At 40.9% G+C, this 18743-nt stretch overlaps 1 protein-coding gene across 23 annotated transcripts in view; it reads right to left on the reverse strand.

Annotated features, from left to right (window-relative positions):
- Positions 1-18743, reverse strand: part of EPB41L2 (erythrocyte membrane protein band 4.1 like 2) — a 220544-nt gene that overhangs the window by 69462 nt on the left and 132339 nt on the right. For all 23 annotated transcript variants that reach the window (XM_060616654.3, XM_060616652.3, XM_078447318.2 and 20 more), the window contains 2 exons: positions 16794-16898; positions 1541-1583 (listed from right to left, as the gene is read on the reverse strand). In XM_060616654.3, coding sequence (XP_060472637.1) covers positions 1541-1583; positions 16794-16898 — 148 coding nt within the window. The remainder of the gene's footprint in view (positions 1-1540; positions 1584-16793; positions 16899-18743) is intronic.

Consider the following 18743-nt stretch of genomic DNA (forward strand, 5'->3'; position numbering starts at 1 on the left):
ATGCACTCTACAGTTGTGTAGGACAACCATACAAAAGACAAGGGAAAAGTGCCAAGGCTCTCTGATACACCGTGGAAGCAACTGTAAACATAACATTTCTGTGTCTAATCACTCCTTTTTTTTTTTCTTCCCTTTTCCATTATGAAGCAAGTATAAATAGATGCAACACCCAGATAATAAATGCAAGGGGAAAGAGGAGGGCTGCTGGAAAGCCAGGGACAATAGTCAAGAGACAGAGTGACCAACCATTCCAGGTTACTTGGGACTGTTTGAGTTTTAGCACTGTAAGTCTGACATCCTAAGAGACCCCTGTCCAGGGCAAATCAGGAAGGTCATTCTCTTCAAAAATACTTTTTTTTTTTTCCCCCTGAAGGAAAAGATGAGTTTTCAAGGAGAAGAAATGGGCAAAATAAGGTAGACGCTCAAAATTTCAAACAGGAGCAGAGAAGGGAAGAAAGGATAGGAGAACTACTTAAAAGATTAATGATTTCAGGGAAAAAGAAAACTAATGTGGAGTGCCTAAAATGAGAGAAGATAGATGGTAAGGAACAGAAGGGAAACACACAGATTTGTTCTGGTGTGTTGATGCCAGGAAGAATAAGTAGGGGGAGGAAAGCAAACAGCCTACCCTGGGTAGGCCGGCGCTCAGGGAAACGCTTTCTCCCACGACAGCTCTGGGGGCCCCCCGTCCAGAAGGGCTGCTGAGAATCCTGTTCTCCTGTCTGAAAATTCCAGCTGTTCGTGGCTCTCTACCTTTTCTGCCTTGGTCATCCACCCGCCCGGAAGTCAATTAAGGATCCAAATCCTCCAGAGACTTTTCTGTGGTGATGATACCTCCTGGCACAGACATCTGAAAGCCAGGCACAGGCAAGACCAGGGCCTGTGGAGGGAGCTGGAGCTGGTGAGGGGGAGACCCCGAAAGTCACTTTGGGAGTCTGCCATGACAGCAAACAGGCAACGGAAGAAAGAGCCAAGCCGCACTGACTAGAAACCCAGACTCAAAGAGCACACGGCACGGCCCTGAGTGGCAGAACGACGTTGGAGAGAAGGCAGGGACCGCAGAGGATGGAAGAGATGACTCTCTGTGCTTTTCCGCCCCGAGTCTGCACTCCAGTACATCTATGAACAGTGAGCGTGTCTACGCCTCTGGGGCCAGAGACAAGCCTGTTAATTAAACTAATTACACACTTCCAAAACAAAGCAAACGAAGCAATGGTAACTGGTCGCCTGGAGTAAAATTTACATAACAGTGAAAGTTACAGACAAGCAGTGTCTACACTGGTAGACGGCCACCGTGAGGGAATATTTAGGACCAGAAGGTTAGGACCTCTAGACCAGAAGAGTCCCGAAGCCACGCACAAAATAAAGTCACGAGGCAAGAAAAATATTGTTTCCTCAACTTTGTATATGATATACATGCAAAATACAGCTGATCATTCCATCATTATTTTAGTAGTCCAGTCTACATTCCTCTGAATTTGATTAAAGACAGAAATAGATATAAAGATGAACTCAGAAGTATGATTATTTAAATACTCACTTCGTAGCTGTCTCTTTATTTCTTTTGCAGGATCTAGCCAGTTCTACAGGGGGAGGGAAAAAAAAAAAAAAAAAGGTTAATTAAGCCATAAAACATACTCCAGTCCAAAACGGAACAGTTTACAGTTCACATACTTGAGTGTAAACATAAATTCCTATTCAAAGCAGCTTTCACCCATTAGCATTCCACGGGGCTAAATATTGATTTGTTTTTGAATGTGTGTGTTATAAATAAAACATTAAAACACTTTTGAGGTGGGTCTCTTGGGCCTCATTTTCTTGGATCTGAAATCAAATATCTATCCAAATGATTAGATACAATATATCTACACAGTCTTTGTTCCATAGAACTCCAGCAAATAGCCCCTGTGGACAATGAAATGAGAGCCTCTGTCAAGAACGTAATTGGCTCTTAAAAGTGTATACATCAAACACAGTTATCTCAACTCCTAAAGCCAACTTCTCCTCAAACTTTCTTTTCCCCCATACCGTACAATGCTACCGAGAATACCATCAGATTGGAACTGATCGTTTCCTTCCTGCTCTTCATATAACATCCTTTTTAAACTTCATGCCAAGTTGCAAGTCAAATCATGAGGAACTCCCTTTCACTTCCCCCCTTTCTACCCTTTGAGAAAGTTAACAAAAAGATTCTAGGAAACTACTATAATATCTTAAAGCAAAAATCACCAAATTTGAACTACTAAGTTCAAACCACCTGAGGACATTAAACATTTGTCTTTTCCAGTTATCAGCAAAGATCCATCCAAAAAAAACTTTTATGTAATTTTTGTCTCTATTTTTTTAAACTTCTCCCACCTTATCCTTAAGTCATACCTCTCAATTAAAGTTTACCCTACTTGGGGGTGCCTGGGTGGCTCAGTAGGTTAAGTGTCTGACTTCGGCTCAGGTCATGATCTCGTGGTCTGTGGGTTCGAACCCTGTGTCGGGCTCTGTGCCGACAGGTGAGCCCGGAGCCTGCTTCAGATTCTGTGTCCCCTCTCTCTCTGCCCCTCCCTTGCTCATGTTCTGTCTCTCTCTCTCTCTCTCTCTCAAAAATAAACAAACACTAAAAAAAAAAAAAAAAAAAAAAAAAGTCTACCCTACTTCATCTTCACTAACGCAGGAGAACAAATTTTTTGAGATTTTTTTTTTTTTTCTGATTGAAACAGTTGAGCCTTGAACAATGTGGAGGTTAAGGGTGCTGACCCCCATACAGTCAAAAATCCACATATAAATTTTAACTCCCCCAAAACTTAACTACTATAAGATTACTATTGACCAGAAGCCTTACCAATAACATAAAGTCATTTAATGCATATTTCGTATACTATATACAGTATTCTTAAAAAGAATAGAAATTCTTTAATTCTTAAAAAGAAAAGAAAATGTTAAAATCATGAGAAAATACACAACTGTACTGTATTTATTGAAAGAAAACTGCGTGTAAGTGGATCCGCACAGTTCAAACCCACGTTATTTAAGGGTCAATTATAATTGGCTTTACAAGAAATAAGTTTCATTCATTCCAAAAGTATCCAAAGTAATGTACTGTAATATCTGTGCTGAAACAGAATTTTCTTCAGATATATAAAGCAAACAATGAAGATGTTTGTTGTTAGGTAGAAAATAAGAGCCTTCTGTCTTAACAATATATTGAACTGGTCAACAGAACATTAACTTAACACTATTTAAAAGTAGTAACAGGATGCTTTGAAAACAAAGCTGCATGGACCCCTGTGGCTTTTACTACACGACTCACGGCTTGCACTCAGCAGCAAGGATCTAAGGTGGGCATGTCCTACACTAACACTGGCTATATTCAAACGTCTCAATAAAGAGCTACCAGAGCTTGGTTGGGTTTCCTATTACTGGTGTCCCAGCTGCATGGCCCATTGATGTGAAGGGCCAGCAGGCGCTCCAATGGTACCTCCAGTGCTATGTCGGGGAGCAGCTCTAATTCTCCCCTTAGAAAAAAGCCTGGCATTCAGCTTCCTTGCCCGGCAGCTGCTGTCCCCACAACAGCTGGCTCACAAATGGCCGGCTATGATGAGTGCACAAGAATGAGAAAAACACATCTTTCAGTCTCTAGCCCAGACAGGGGGAAGCCAGGGAAGAGGCGAAGGAGGGTCACATGTGTTAGGGCATTTCATCTATAAACAGAGAAAGAAGAGAGTAGAAGGGAAACTACTTAACTGGTCTTAAACGACCAGACAGACCCTTCCAGAGCTCCGGTTTCATTACGTGACAGTTGTTACAGATGCCTGCTGGAGAAGGCGGAGGAGAATGGCAGGAGCGACATCATCTTCTGTGACCCCAAGGAATAACGCCATGTCCCAGTCATTCCGCATACTCCATTCTTGCCTGCAGTTATCAATTTCTTGTACAAGTTACCCGACAGGTTTCTGCACAGCATGGAGAGAGTCAAAGAGCCCTACAGACTCAGGAGAATGAGGGACCAGTTTCTGTGCACCAGCCAGCCAAATTCAGACTGACTGCCATTCTCAGGCCACTTTCCACAGTACTGCCAGCCAGAATATTAGAAGACTGAAGTGGCTTCTCCCCTTTATTACAGACCCCTATCCAAATACAAAGCGGGCTAAGTTTACCTGATGTGATCAAAGACCAGCAGCAGAAGTGACTCCTGCCATCCGCCTACTGGTTTTCCCTCTGCTAACCACGCTCACTGCCACACTGTGAGTTCCACTCGCAAGGAGGAGGTGGTCCTCCCCTCCATAGCACAACTTTGCAAGGTCAGTGAGGGACCACATTACTTGTATCCTCCATAGTGCTTAGCAGGTGCAGGCAACCAGCAAGTACTAAATCAGTATCTGTTGACAGATATCTGCCCACTGCCATGCACTGGTCATCTTAAAAGACCACAAGTTACAGTATTCTTATCAGATTTGCTTTTATTTGAATGGTTATGATCCTGAATGGGATATAATTTTATTGCCTAGAGTAATAAATTCATAAGTTAAAAAAAATGACAATATGACTTTTAAAAGAAATACAAGTCTATTATCTGCGTTATCAATTACAAAAAAATAAATATATAACTCATAAACAGATAACAAATAAAAATACACTTCTCAGTTTTGACACTTGAGGAGTGCCAGATGGATCAAGAAACAAACACAAAAGGAGGGAAAAAGACACCAGAGAATGACGTAAATGCATGCGAGAATGTGTGTATGCACACACGCACTCATGTGCACGCACACAAACACACACACACACACACACACACACACACACACACACACACGATAGATTATGGTGCATAATTTCCAATTGTTTTTAAAGATTTGGCTGCCACATATATAGGCTTTGGAACTGGAGCTACATGGAGTCAAATTCTGGCTTTCACCAAGTCTATGACCTTGGGCTCATTCTTCACTTTCTTAAGCCTCTGATTCCTCAATTCTAAGATGAGGATCAAAACAGGTCCCTCATAGGGTAGTTCTTTTCAACTCTTCAACCGCCTCCTGAAGAGGAAGTACTTATGCAAAGTACTTTACCCAATGCCTTCAACACATGGGCTTTTTTATAATCATAAACTGGCCTATCACCTCTGGGTATATATCTCTTCTTCACATAATTTTATATTTCCAAAGGTGGGGTGTTATATATAGTAAAGAAGTTACTATTTATATGAATGTTACTACCCAGAAAAAGTTAACAAATCAGACACACTGTATTCATGGGCCAGATGAAATAAAAATCGGACCCCTCTTTCCTTAAAGAAAATTGTCTAATATTTGCCCTTTCTACAAAGCTACCCTACTACAGTGAAGAATCTTCCTGGAAACAAAGGCAACACATACCCCTTCTCATGAAAATAATTACCAGTATGACTAACACATACATTGAAGCGTTTGGACTAAAGTATTATCTAGCTAAGCTTTACTAAGTTTTGCCTGGTAAGAATCCATCTGGCAAATTTGTTAACACAGATTTACCCACTAGCCTCCTGAAACATTCTCCAGGAAAGGGGCCTGAGAATCTCTATTTTAAGTGACAGCTCCAGGCAATTCATAATCAGGCAAGATCAGGATTTTTCTCAGTGTTTAGAAAACTTTAAGGTACACATAACAAATGCAAAACTAAAAAGACCTAAAATCCACACTGGATTTCAATAAAATGTATCTTGGCTTATTAAAAATAAAAGTACTTTGCCAGCTACACTTATGGGCAGGGACATTCATTCATTCAATTTGGTATCCCTTCTCCTCACCTTCCCCTTTTTACCTCCACTCTGTACCAAAAGTATGAACCCAATATAGATATTTATTTTCTGAATATCATGTAAACCAAGGAATAAATAAAAATTACAAGGAATCCTATCACAGGCTTCCAACAGAAGTAAACTAAAATTAAAATGGGGTCCTAGAATATTATCAACTCATCTCAGAACACAAAACTGGAAGACTATGACTCAGTTGGGGGAAAAAAGTAACATCTTTACTTTCACTAACCTCTAACTGAAATCTAGCATTACCATCAATTATGAATGTGGGAGAAAAAGTCCTGGTTAATATCAGCACTACCTTTACCTCTGTCATTTGTAGCAATCAAAAATACTTCCATATTCCACTATAGTTAGATATTGGTGACCATCCCAAATTTAATATTTTCAGAATATTGTTTATTTCTTGACTTCTTCTATAGGCCTCTGCATTTTATTATATAGTTAAATCACTATTCTGAGAAGCAGCCCGCAGAATTCATTAGACAGCCAAAGGAATTAATGGCACAAAAAAGGTTAAGGACAAAAACCTGCATTAAAGATTATAGAAATTTAACTAAGTAGCAAAGCAAATATCTGCACACATTGTTCTTTTAATGCTGATTTATTTACTTTGAGAGAGAGCACGAGCAGGGGAGGGGCAGAGAAAGAGGGAGAAAAAGAATCCCAAGCAGGCTCCATGCTGCCAGTGCAGAGCCCGATGTAGAACTCAAACTCTCAAACCACAAGATCATCACCTGAGCCAAAACCAAGAGTCAGACGCTTTATCAACTGAGCCACCTAGCCGCCCCCAAGTGAAAAGTCTTTTCTAGATATTTTCAATACCTGTTACCAGAAAAAGGGTTAAATAAAGATGAGTTTCAATTCTCCTCTAACAACAAAAACATCTAGGAAAATATAAAACCCTGATTAAGAATTATTATATTTAGATTCATAGGATGCTGGTGTTAAGAAAATCCTCAGAGACTATATGGTCCAAAAGTCCTTGTATAACAGGAATGGCTTAACTCCTGCCTAAGTGACTATGGTTGTTGGCACACTTCTCAAATGTGAGCCACTGGCTTTTGCTACATTCCAAACTTCTACCGTCCTGTCACCTCAAAAGGATATTTGATCTCCGAGATCAGCGCTTCTCAAGCCTTAAAAGGTTTTCCTGAATCACCTGAAGATCTAGTCAAACTGCAGACTACAATTCGGTAAGTTCTATAGTATGGACCCGGAATTTTCCTTTTTAACAATCTTCCAGGTAGTGCCAGTGCTGGGGGCACCCTTGGAGTAGTATAGCCCTAGATTTCTTTCAATGTCTCTTCCTAAAAGTCAGATGCACAGAGACATTTTTCAAGTCCGTCAACTGGCTTAACAGGTAGATGCCCAGCCCTCACTGGCTAAATATTCTATTTTTATTTCTATTTTATAAATATTCTACGGCCTCCTGTAGAAAGCCCTAGCAGATGGCAGCTTCCATGTGCCTACATGTAAGTATTTCTTTCTCTACCCCATCACACTAAACAGCTGTATCAAATAATGCCAAGACCTACAGTCGTCATTCCACCAAGGTGCTAACCGCTTTCGCCCGACAAAGAGGAACAGCCAGGCCCATCAACCAGCAACAGCCCACAAGCAGTCCAAGGGTGTGGTTGTCTGGGCCGCAGGCCACTGAGCACCACAGACCTAGATAATGACCCAGGATACTGTCACAAAATCTGTCTCCGAGTCCCTTTCCCCCCCAAAAGCCATCCAACTCGCCTAATACCCTTTCAGGCTGGATGCAAAGATCACAGAAGTTTTTTTCCAAATGCTTAGCTGTGCCCTCCTCACTTTCGGTGGTTGTCAACTTGGCCAGGTGAGAGAAGTTAAATTCATCCGACCCTGCATTACCAAATGTTAAAAGCATAAGCTTACCTAAGATCTGCATTTTTCTCTTAGGAATTTATAGTGCTGAAGCAGGTCCCCTTTATTATACCTCGGCCTAAATGAGGTCTAATAGAACACTGCCCTAATGCTGGCATTAGCAGGAAAGTTCCAGGCTTTCTACATTAGAGCAAAATGTTCACTACACACCTGGGAGAACGTGATTCAACTCTTGTCTGTGGTACGAGAATGTACAACTGGATTGAATATAGAATTTTATTAAAGAATAGTTTATATATGACAAACAGCGTATTTGAGTTTTTAGTTCTGTTTTCCGGAGGGAAATGGACAGGCTATCAGACAGACACTTTAATCAATTTTCATAAAGTTAGCTGTGGATATCAACTACACTTCTAACAAGCTCCTCTTTCAATATGGCTTGAAGCAAAATAACAATCCCTGGGCTAGATGCCAAACTCTATTAACATCAAAAATTCAAGACAATGTTTTTCCCTTTAAAGAGAGTCCAAAACCCTTAATGATGGTTCCAGTTAGACATGAATACAAGAACTATATGGACTTGAAATTCCATACATAAACGAGTAACATGTTGCTTGATTCCACAAATTTTTAATGGCATTTTCCATAGTAAAGTTTACATAAAACTTCAAGAGACATTAAAAAGTTCTAACAGTAATAATGATAGATTTTCATACTTAGAGTAAATTGAAAAGCTTCCAACTCAAGATCTCAACCATGAGAAAGTACTACACTAAAATCAAAGGAGAGTTTAGATTTTTTTCTCCATGGAAAATTTTTATACAAATAACCATAGCTTTACCTCACCTTCAGTTTATAATATGTTGAAATAAGTGATTGAAACTTCTATAAATAGAGATAATATTCAGCATGAAAAAGCCAGCAGCTTAAATTCCTGTATGCTATAGTATCCTATTGTTGAAACTACGTGGGTTTCAAACACAATAGGACTGATTAAGCCAAGCTGATACAATGGTAATAACATCCTTCGGAAAAAATTAGGACACCATTCAAGTCTATATTAGAAAAATAAGAGTCCTTTTGCCTAGATGTCTTGAGGACTGGGTTTTGTCTACGTGAGAATGAATAAAAAATATAAAAGTCATGAAAGCAAATCAGATTATACATGAATAATTAAGTATACTGCCAATTACATGTAAGCATTAAATTTCCTGAGGTTAGAAATTTCAGAAAGCACAGCCAGTTGTTTATTCTTCTTATGTTCTTTGGTTAAAGCCTAGATAGAAGTGTGTGCCTAATCATTATATGGGCATTTTCATCCCCACTTCATAAGAGAAACTGCAAAAGAAAATAAGGAATTAAGAGATATAGAACCCCTCCAAACTTAACCTTATACTAATATTCTCTGCCTCAATGACCTGAGACTCTCCTCAACTCCAGCCATACCTTCTCATCCTGAACACTAGGTCTTCTCATCACACAGTGTCCTCCACCCTCACTAGATTTCATCATCCCATTCTCAGATACAACCCTTTCCTCTCCTGCTAAGTTTTCTACCCATTAATTCTCACAGTACCTAATCTTCAGCTTCCTTGGACTTTCATCCTTTGGCCCCCAGCCATCTTCTCCCAACCTACTAGCCCATTTCAGCTTCGGTTATGTTCCTTCCTGGGTCTCTGGTGAATAAGCAGCTGGATTACCATCTCAGCAGCATCTCCAGTTTTCTAGATCTTCTGTCCATCTTACCATCACCATTGTGAACACACCCAACTGGGAACCGCTATGATACTCCAGTTCTCCACTATTAGACCCAGGGTGCAGATGGCAATTAGAGAAAAACACCAATGTATTCTGTTGCCATCACAATTGTATGATCTCCAATCTCGGCTGAACTGTCAACAGCAATCCACATACTTGTCCTTAGTAGTCTGCCTCTCTGGGTCCCCAGTGCTACCCCCTAGTCACTCTTAGCAGACAATTTCACCCTCTATTTCTCAGAGCTTTGAGGCTGCACTTCACTTAACTAAGATTTACTTACAGATACACCACTCCTGGTCTTCCTTCTTGCAGACTCAGGGGATGAGGCTGCCCTCTTTATTCAAAGCTTATCCTCTTTCTCTTCTCCACTTCAGGAGTTTCCATCATCATTCCTTTTCCTCTCGCTCCAACCGCACCCTCTCCTTGGACATTCCCACAGCCAAGGTCGAAGTTCTTTCCATCCAAGCAAATCAGTCAACCCCCAAAATCCTTAGTAAACACTCTGTGCTGTCATACATAATAGCCACCAGTCATAAGAGGCTACTTAAATTTAAATTTGTACAACTGAATAAAATTCCACTTCACTTCTTCTGTCACACCAGCCATATTTCAAGGGATCAATAGCCATCTGTGGCTAGTAGCTGCCATATTAGATAGAGCAGGTCTAGAACATCTCATCGTCATGAAAAGTTCTATTGGACTGTGCTGGTCTATATCCTGTTGTATCATTCTCCCACCTGTCCTCTTCAAAGCCAGCCTTCCTTAAACACTAGTTTATGCTCACTCTCACATTCCTTACTGTTAACTTTCCTCAGCCCTCACCCACTCCCTGATCCCTAATCATCATCTAGCCAACAACCTACATGCACTTCCAACTTAGAAAAATGAAAATGAGATTTCCTCTCTGCTCCCAACCCCAAACTGCTGCTCCTCCTCCAAAGTCCCCATGTAAGAGTCTCCAACCAGCTCCCCAAGCCCCAAATGTGGAACTTAACCCCAACCCCTCCCCCCATTGCCTTTATGCCACAGAGATGAGGAGTCACAAAGTCCTACAGACATTACCTACTCAGTACCTCTGCCCTTCGTCTTCACTCCTAATGTCATTGCCCTAGTTTCCACCATCCCTGGACTAGATGACGGACCTTCTTCTGCCTCCGGTCTCAGTCACCTATGATCTCCGTTCACAACACGAACAGGTTATTCTTTCTGAAATGCAAATCTGACCGTGTCACTTTCTTCATAAAAACCCTTCACATCAGAATATCTAGATTCCTTAGCACAAGATACAAGGCTTTCCAAAAAATGTTCTTTGCCTAGCTTTCCCATGATCGCCAACACTCTCCACAAAGCCACCCCAAATTAACCCATGATGTAAGTTAAAACACTGCTTGCTGAGAAAACACAGCTTCAAGACAAGTACCCAACTTTTCTTAAGCAAGTTCCATACCAGGCATGGGAGCCCAACACAGAGCTCAAACTTACCACCCTGAGATCAAGACCTAAGCGGAGATAAAGAGTTGGACACTTAACCGACTGAGCCACCCAGGCGCCCTCCCAACAACTCCTTGTAACTTGCCAATCGCTCACAGGTCCCTCCTATACAGAGACTCTGAAACTGCCTCATCCCCAGCCCTGTCAAGCAACTTGAAATTGCTCCCACACACCACCCTCATTCATGCTGGAGAGATTACTTTTCTTCTGTGCAGGATGTCCCTTACCTGTCCACATTCGGAGTATTTGTCACAATTCTCATTTTCTATAATAGAATGTTAATATTAAAGGGCTAATATCATTTCCAAAGTTTATAGATTTGCCCTTACACAACAATTTAAAATTTTCATATCACAGGCCCTTGTCGGGTAATAAAAGTGCCCTCTATCTAGTTACTGATAAATGCCCAGCTGGTATTTAGGACAGGGTATGTTAAGTTGTGTCATGGAACTGAGATTACTAGAAGTGTATCTACTTGGGTAATATTAGCCTGACTGCTATGGTCAGAAGGTTTGTGTCCCCCTAAAATTCCTATGTTGAAATCCTAGTGTCCAATGTGATGGTACTAAGAGGTGGGGCCTCTGGGGGTAATTGGGTCATGAGAGTGGAACCCTCATATTGGGATTAGCACCCTTACAAAAGAGGCTCCAGAGAAGTCCCTCATCCTTTCCACCATGTAAGGACACATCAAGAAGGCATGGTTTGTGAACCAGGGAAGCAGATCCTTACCAGATACTAAATCTGCTGAGGCCCTGATCTTGAACTTCCAACCCTCCAGAAATGTGAAAAATTCCTGTTTTGATAAGCCACCCAGTCTCTGACAGTTTGTGATAGCAGCCCAAATGGACTAAGACACTGACCAAAAAGTTAATCTATTTTCTGTCCCAAAATACGTGAGGGACAGGACGTATCCCATCTACTTAACACAGCACAAGACATCCTGCAATATCCCATTTATAAACAGTGATAGCACCATTTTTAATCGGGGAAGAGGGAGCCTAAATGGGGGGGGGGGGGAGGGGCACATGTGGGTACATGTGTGTAGTGAACAGTACGTAAGACTGGACAGGAGAAAAATGAAATTCTTAGTTGGAAATTCATCTCCCAGGTGATTCTGCCAAGAAGGGAAAAGTTCCTTTAAGGAAGCACTGCCAAGGAATCTCACAGAATCACTGTCAGTAAGTCGGGTCACCCTTAAATTTATTGACACCATTATAGAAACATCAGCTGGAGAATTCACACTGGGAACGTAGTCCATAGTATCCTTCAACAACCCATATATGAAGTCTTGCAGGATGTCTTTTAGAATTGCGTAAGATGAAAAATCCCTCCAAGGCAAGACGATATTCTTCCATTTTTCCAGTCATGATAGCTATAAAATAGCATACCCATTTTTATGCCTTGACAGAAAATTAAAAATTATTGCATTTTCTATTTTTTTTCCTTCCTAGTTTACCCAGTTCTGAACCATACTGTTACTATTCATTGGCTAGGTGACCTTGGGTGAATTATTTAACTTCTCTATGCCTCATCTTTCTGTGTTTACAAAGTGTGGTTCGTAATACCAACCTTTCGGGGTTCTGAAAACTACAGGAGACAACACTTGTAAAGTGCTAGAACACAGCCTGGTGCATTGTGAGAATCCCAGAATGATTAGCTATTAATAGTCACCTCTATTTTATTCGGAACGTGTTTTATGATAAAAGCCACCTTGGATTCTTTTACAAATGAAGTTATAAATAAGTCTGCTTAACTACGAGCCTCAATATAAATATGATATTTCCATCCAGAAATAAAACTGCCCCACTGCACACTTTATTATTGAGATGGATTCCACCTGGAATGCCTGCTCCACACTAGCAGCCATTCTTCAAGGCATATATTAACAGCTTTTAGAAGAACAAGTAAGTTATCTGACCTAAAGTCAACATGATACTCGTGATACGCCCTGCCATCCCACGATGGGCCCTCCCCAACTCACTACATGGCACTTCCATCCATCCAAGAATCCAGACCCTCTTATTAGTGTTGGGTCATCCCTCACACCCAGTCAGCTGATGGATTCTACCTCTTTCCTCAATCGGTCTTCAATCATTTACTTGTCTTTCTCGACCACAATTTCACCTGAGGCCACTTCCTGCTTGGGGTGAGCAGTGCCGCTCATGTCCCTCTCCTCCCTGTCCCTCTCACGTCCCAAGCCCACCCACTTTGTGTCTCTCCTTAAACAGCATTCTCTCTCCTAGCTGTCTCAGCGTCAATATGCTCTCCTATAGAGCAGTAATCAAATGTTAGTAACTGTGTAACTCAGTTTTTCACAGTCTCCTCAACTGAAACGTAAGTGGGGACATCGTGACGGCAGGGTCTTTGTCTTAACTGTTTACTGCTAGATTCGCAGGAGTACCACTGCTTTGCACACAGGTAATTTTTTTTTAACCTAAAGTTTACCATCTTAACCATTTATTAGTATACAGTTGAGCAATGCTATACAACAGATTCTGAAATGCTTTCATTTTATAAAACTGAAACTCTATTCCCATTGAATGATCACTCCCCATTTTCCCCGTGCCCCAGTCCCTGGCAACACCATTCTACTTTTTGTTTCCATGAACTTGATCATGGATACTTCATTTAAGTGGAATCATAGTGCTTGTCCTTTTGTGACCGGTTTATTTCACTTAATATAATGTCCTCTAGCTTCATCCTTGTGACAGGATTTCCTTCCTTAAGGCTCAATAATATTCCATTCACCACATTTTGTATGGACAACGTTTTGTTTATCCAATTCATTGACTGATGGACACTGGATTGCTTCCACCTCTTGGCTATTGTGAATAATGTCACAATGAACGTGTGTGTGCAAATATCTCTTCAAGATGCTGTTTTGGATATACACCCAGAAGTGGGATTGCTAGATCATATAATTTCTAACATTTTGAGTAACCTCTGTACTATTTTCCATTATAGCTGCACCATTTTACATTCCCACCACCAGTGCTCAAGGATTCCAATTTCTTCATATCCTCACTAACTCTTCTTTTGTTTTCTTGCTGGTGGCCACGCTAATGGGCGTGAGATGGCACAAAGGCACTATTTAATAGATATTTGTTAATGTCTAGATAGACGGAGGCCTCAAAGATAAAAAGGTATGGTCTCTGCCCTCAAGAAGTTCCTAGAGTAACAGGAAGATGGACATAAATAAGGTTTGTGCTGAATGTCTAGATAACAGATGGAAGAAACATCAACTCCCCTTGAGTTGGGAGCTGGAGGGATGGTGGTAGTAAATGGTCAAGGAAACTCTCATAGGGCAGGATACTTAAATGTTAAGTAGGCACTCAGATACAAAAAAGAATGGGAAGGGCATTCCAAAGGTAAAGAATAATATGTTCAAGCAGATATAGTATGGACCAATAAGGCTCCTGTTAGGAGAGAAATCTGGTGTGGACTGAATCCAGACCGTATGTGAGAGGTTACTGGAAAATGAAACGGAAGTGGAGCCTTGTAAGCCATACTAAGAGGATTAGATTGTATCCAGTAAATGGTGTTACACCAGGGAGAGCCAAGATCCAATGTGCACTTCAGAGAACTCAATCTAGCAGCAGTGTGAAGGAAGCATCACCATAGGGGCCTGGGGCCAGGCAGTTAATCCACATAGGAGGCTAACAAAATGGTCAAAGCAAGAGAGGACAGGGACCTAAACCAAAGCAAAACTGGATAGAGAGAACCAAGAGAAGGATGTTAGTGGGTAGAAAAGACAGAGCGTTTTGACTGATAAGCAATGGAAGGAGGTGGAAGGAATCTCTACCTAACTCTTCAGGAAACAGATGAAGTTTAAGGGGCAGATGGCCAGCTTGCTTGGAGACAATGGACTGCAGTGCAGTGTCCAGCAGGCAGCTAAATAGGAGTCGAAGATTCAGGTCAGAGATATGGATTAGACACATATATTGGAAGTTGTAAAAATAAAAACTAGTGAATCCTAGCTAAATACCACTCTTTCTTATGTAAATCTAGTGTTGCAGACATACCAGATGTCTTTATGTAGCATATCCTGTTTCTACTAACAGAACGTGTTTTCCTGCATATTTTACAACATGCTAAATGGTTTCCCTTTTTCCACACGGCTTAAATGCTTTTATGAATCTCCCCATATGTAGTCTCAGAAAAAGTGGATAACGATAGCCAATTCCCATCACTTTCTCTTTCATAGCTTTGCGGACCAGCAGAAGGCCCATGGTTGGAAACATTATCAAGACCACTTTTAATTTCAAGTCTAAAAAGAGCAACTAGTTTATTTAGTTGAATATCTAATTTGTTATTACTTCTGAAAAAAGTATTCTAAACAGAATTCTAGTAAGAATACTCACATACTATTCTGTAGGCAGGCATCCAATTTAATAGTCTTTGGCTTAAATGTGGAATTAAACCAATTAGGTATCAAGACTTTAAAAACTAAGCCAATTGAGAAACTTTAATTTATAGATAATTATCACCCTTAGTACCCTGTATTTCATTACCAGGACATATAAACAATGACAGCATGTGGGCAAATAACTTCACAGCCTATGTTCATCTACTATGTTGTGTTCTATTGACTGTGACGTAAAATGTCAGATGCTGGAAAGCACCTCCTTTGACTGTGACCAAATGCTCCGGGCATCCTCAGACAGAATGATCACAGTGAGTCTGTCCACAGGCACAATCTAACAGACTTGAGAGGGCTTCGCTCTAGGGCGCCAGAGGACCAAACCTTTACTCTTCACTCCTACACTCAGTATCTTCTTTACCATTAGTCAAAGTGAAGTAGAGAAGGAACAGTCCTTTCTTGACAATGAGGAAAGTGCTAGAGACTGAATGTTTGTCCTCCCCTCCCCCATTCATACCTTGAAACCTAATCCCCAATGTGACAGTATTTGGAGGTGGGGTCTTTAGGAGGTGATGAGATCATGAAGGTGCAACCCTCATGGATGAGAGTAGCATCCTTATAAAAGAGGCTCAGAGAGCTGCCTGTCCCTTCTGCCATGTGAGGTTACAGAAGGCACTACCTTTATGAACCAAGAAGTGGGCCATCACCAGACATAGAACCTGCTGGTATCTTGATCGTGGACTGCCCAGCCTTCCGGTGTTGTTTCTCAACCACTCACTCTATGGTACTTTGTTAGAAATGCCTAAATTGACTAAGACAGAAGGCTGCAGGTTAATTCTGGTTAATTGCCAGAATGAATTAATATCTCTCTAACTTACATATGAAACTGAAAAGTCCTGATGGTCCCCGGAATTGGCATTGAGCATTTAGAGGATTCTGATGCTCCTGCTTAGTGTCTTGGGAAACTCTTGGAGCACAGCAATCTCAACACACTTGATGTCAGGCAGATTTGCACTGGGTCCTGGCAGCTCATATCTACCCAATCTGTGTCCAGATGGGCACCACCTCCTTTTTTGCCCTCAGTAACCCAAAACAGGGCAAGGAACACATTCACTCCACATGGCCACCACAGTCTGTACAGCAAGGCAAACGCTCTCTCCCCAGCCTCCAGGTAAGTACATTCCTTCTAAGATGCTTCCTTCCCTGTTTTAGGCATGCTTAACTCCCAGCATACAGGTGAATTCAAGAGCTAAAAATTCAACATAAAACATTTTAAAACAGTTCTTTTAGTCTCTAATAATTAACACAGGATGAGATATCCCATTCTGTCTGCTTATAGTATTAGTGGAAAAGCATGTACACTCACACAGTGGCAAAAAGTTATAGGTGATTCTCTCTATACAAGGTTTTAGTATTTAGCAAATTTCTACAATATAAAATATGTCAAAATAAATTATTTTAAAGCTAAAATCTTATACCACTTGAGGAAAAAAATACAGTATTTTCCTAAGAAGAAACAAACAAACTTGAAATCATTTCACTTACTTTCTGTTCAGGGCTTTCCTGAAATAAAAGTCCAAAATAGTCCTTTTCCAAGAGATTGAGATGTTCGCACACTTTGTCAAATAACACTTGTCCCTTCGCACATTTCTGAGGGAAAAGAAATGACATCTTTACTTTTCAAGCACTAAAGATTCCATGAGTACTACAAATAAAGGACTTCATATCAGATAATATTATTTAGCATAATATATTTGTTTTCTAATCTCTTATAATACAAGAGTGATTAATAACCTTTTCACTTTAGAATCCTTCCTCCTCCCTACACAAGGCATACATTCTAAAATGAAGGAGTGATCAAATGCTTTACTTGCTACTCTATGAAAATATAAAACAGAATCAAAAAGTAAGATGCTAGGAGTTCACTTATTTTTATAATAGTACAAAAACAGAGACACCTGGGTGGCTTAGTCGATTAAGCATCCAACTTGGGCTCAGGTCATGATCTCGCAGTTTATGTGTTTGAGCCCTGTGTCAGGCTCTCTGTCAACTCAGAGCCTGAAGCCTGTTTTGGATTCTGTGTCTCCCTCTCGCTCTCCCTCTGCCCCTCTCCCACTTGTGCTCTCTCTCTAAAATAAGTAAACTTAAAAAATAAAGTAGTACAAAAACACGTCCAAACTGCCTCCCTCAAAATTCCTCACGGTGGCTTATATTATATTTGTGAAATATACTCCCCCAGGAAAATCATTTAGCCCTATTCTTCAGTGGATCCTAACATGATTTATCCCATCAGTACTTAGGCTTTTTTGTTCCACAATTTGCAGAAGAGGAAAAAAAAAATTATTTTTCAATTCAAGCTATGCTTTTTCTCAAGAATGACAGCACATTCTTCAGAACAATATTTTAAGATACAAGGGAATGGAACTAGGGGAATAAAATCAGTGGTCTCTAAGGATGGATTTTGTCTTAAGCAGTTTGATGTATTTTGTTTAAGAAGCTGCTAACCAGAGATGTAAAAGCCTTGGACAGGCACAGAAGAAAAACTCATAGTCTAATCAATGGCAAAACAAAGTGGTGACTCATTTCCAATGAAAACGCAGACCCCTGGGAACACTCAAACTGCGAGGTCAGGTCACACACACCCCTCCATCCCCTGCATAGACAGAAGCTGGCCCCTGGACTACAAGTGAAAACTGAACACGCCCTCAGACTTTTTCATTCTCAAGATGAATGCCCTAATGCCATCAAAATAGATACTTATTAGTTAATCCACTATGTGGAAACTGAGGTCTCCCACGCATTTATCTTTAAAAATGGAATAAGAGGGGCACCCAGATGGCTCAGTTTGTTAAGCGTCCAACTCTTGATTTTGGCTTAGGTCATGACCTCACAGTTCATCAGATCAAGCCCCACACTGGGCTCTGTGATCGCAGCAGAGCTTGGGATTCTCTCTCTCCCTCTCTCCCCAAATAAATAAACATTTAAAAACAGAACAAAAATGGAATAAAAGACATTTTAACTTCAAATGAGTACAACTCTGATAAGGAGTTTCAAAAGACAGTCTTCAGAAACTCAATGCAAGGGCCTGTTTTTCTCTCCTCTAACCTTTCCTCCTTCTCTTTGTGGGAGCAGAGGTGGAAAACTCATGCCTGAGAGACATGCAAAGGAGGATCTGGAACTTTCATTATTAAATGTTTTATAGTAATGTTTCTTTTAAAAAGAGGGGAGCAGAGCTAAGGTGGCAGAGATATAAGGGGACAAGGATTTTCCTTGTCCCTCAAACACAGCCGTAATCGGGTCAGATCACTTGGGACATCCAGGAAGTCAATCTGCGGAGTGGCAGAACAATCTCCACAGGTGGGGTGAGACCGCTTGGTGGGACAGAGGTGCATGTATGTGAAAACTGGGGGAGATAAATTGGCACAGGTATGGAGGGTAGGGAACTCCTTCTGTGGAGAGACTAAAGAGAAAGAGAAAGAGAAAGAGAGAGGGGCT

Source organism: Panthera onca, chromosome B2, assembly GCF_046562875.1.
Source record: "Panthera onca isolate mPanOnc1 chromosome B2, mPanOnc1 haplotype 2, whole genome shotgun sequence".
In the NCBI taxonomy this organism is placed as follows: Eukaryota; Metazoa; Chordata; class Mammalia; order Carnivora; family Felidae; genus Panthera; species Panthera onca.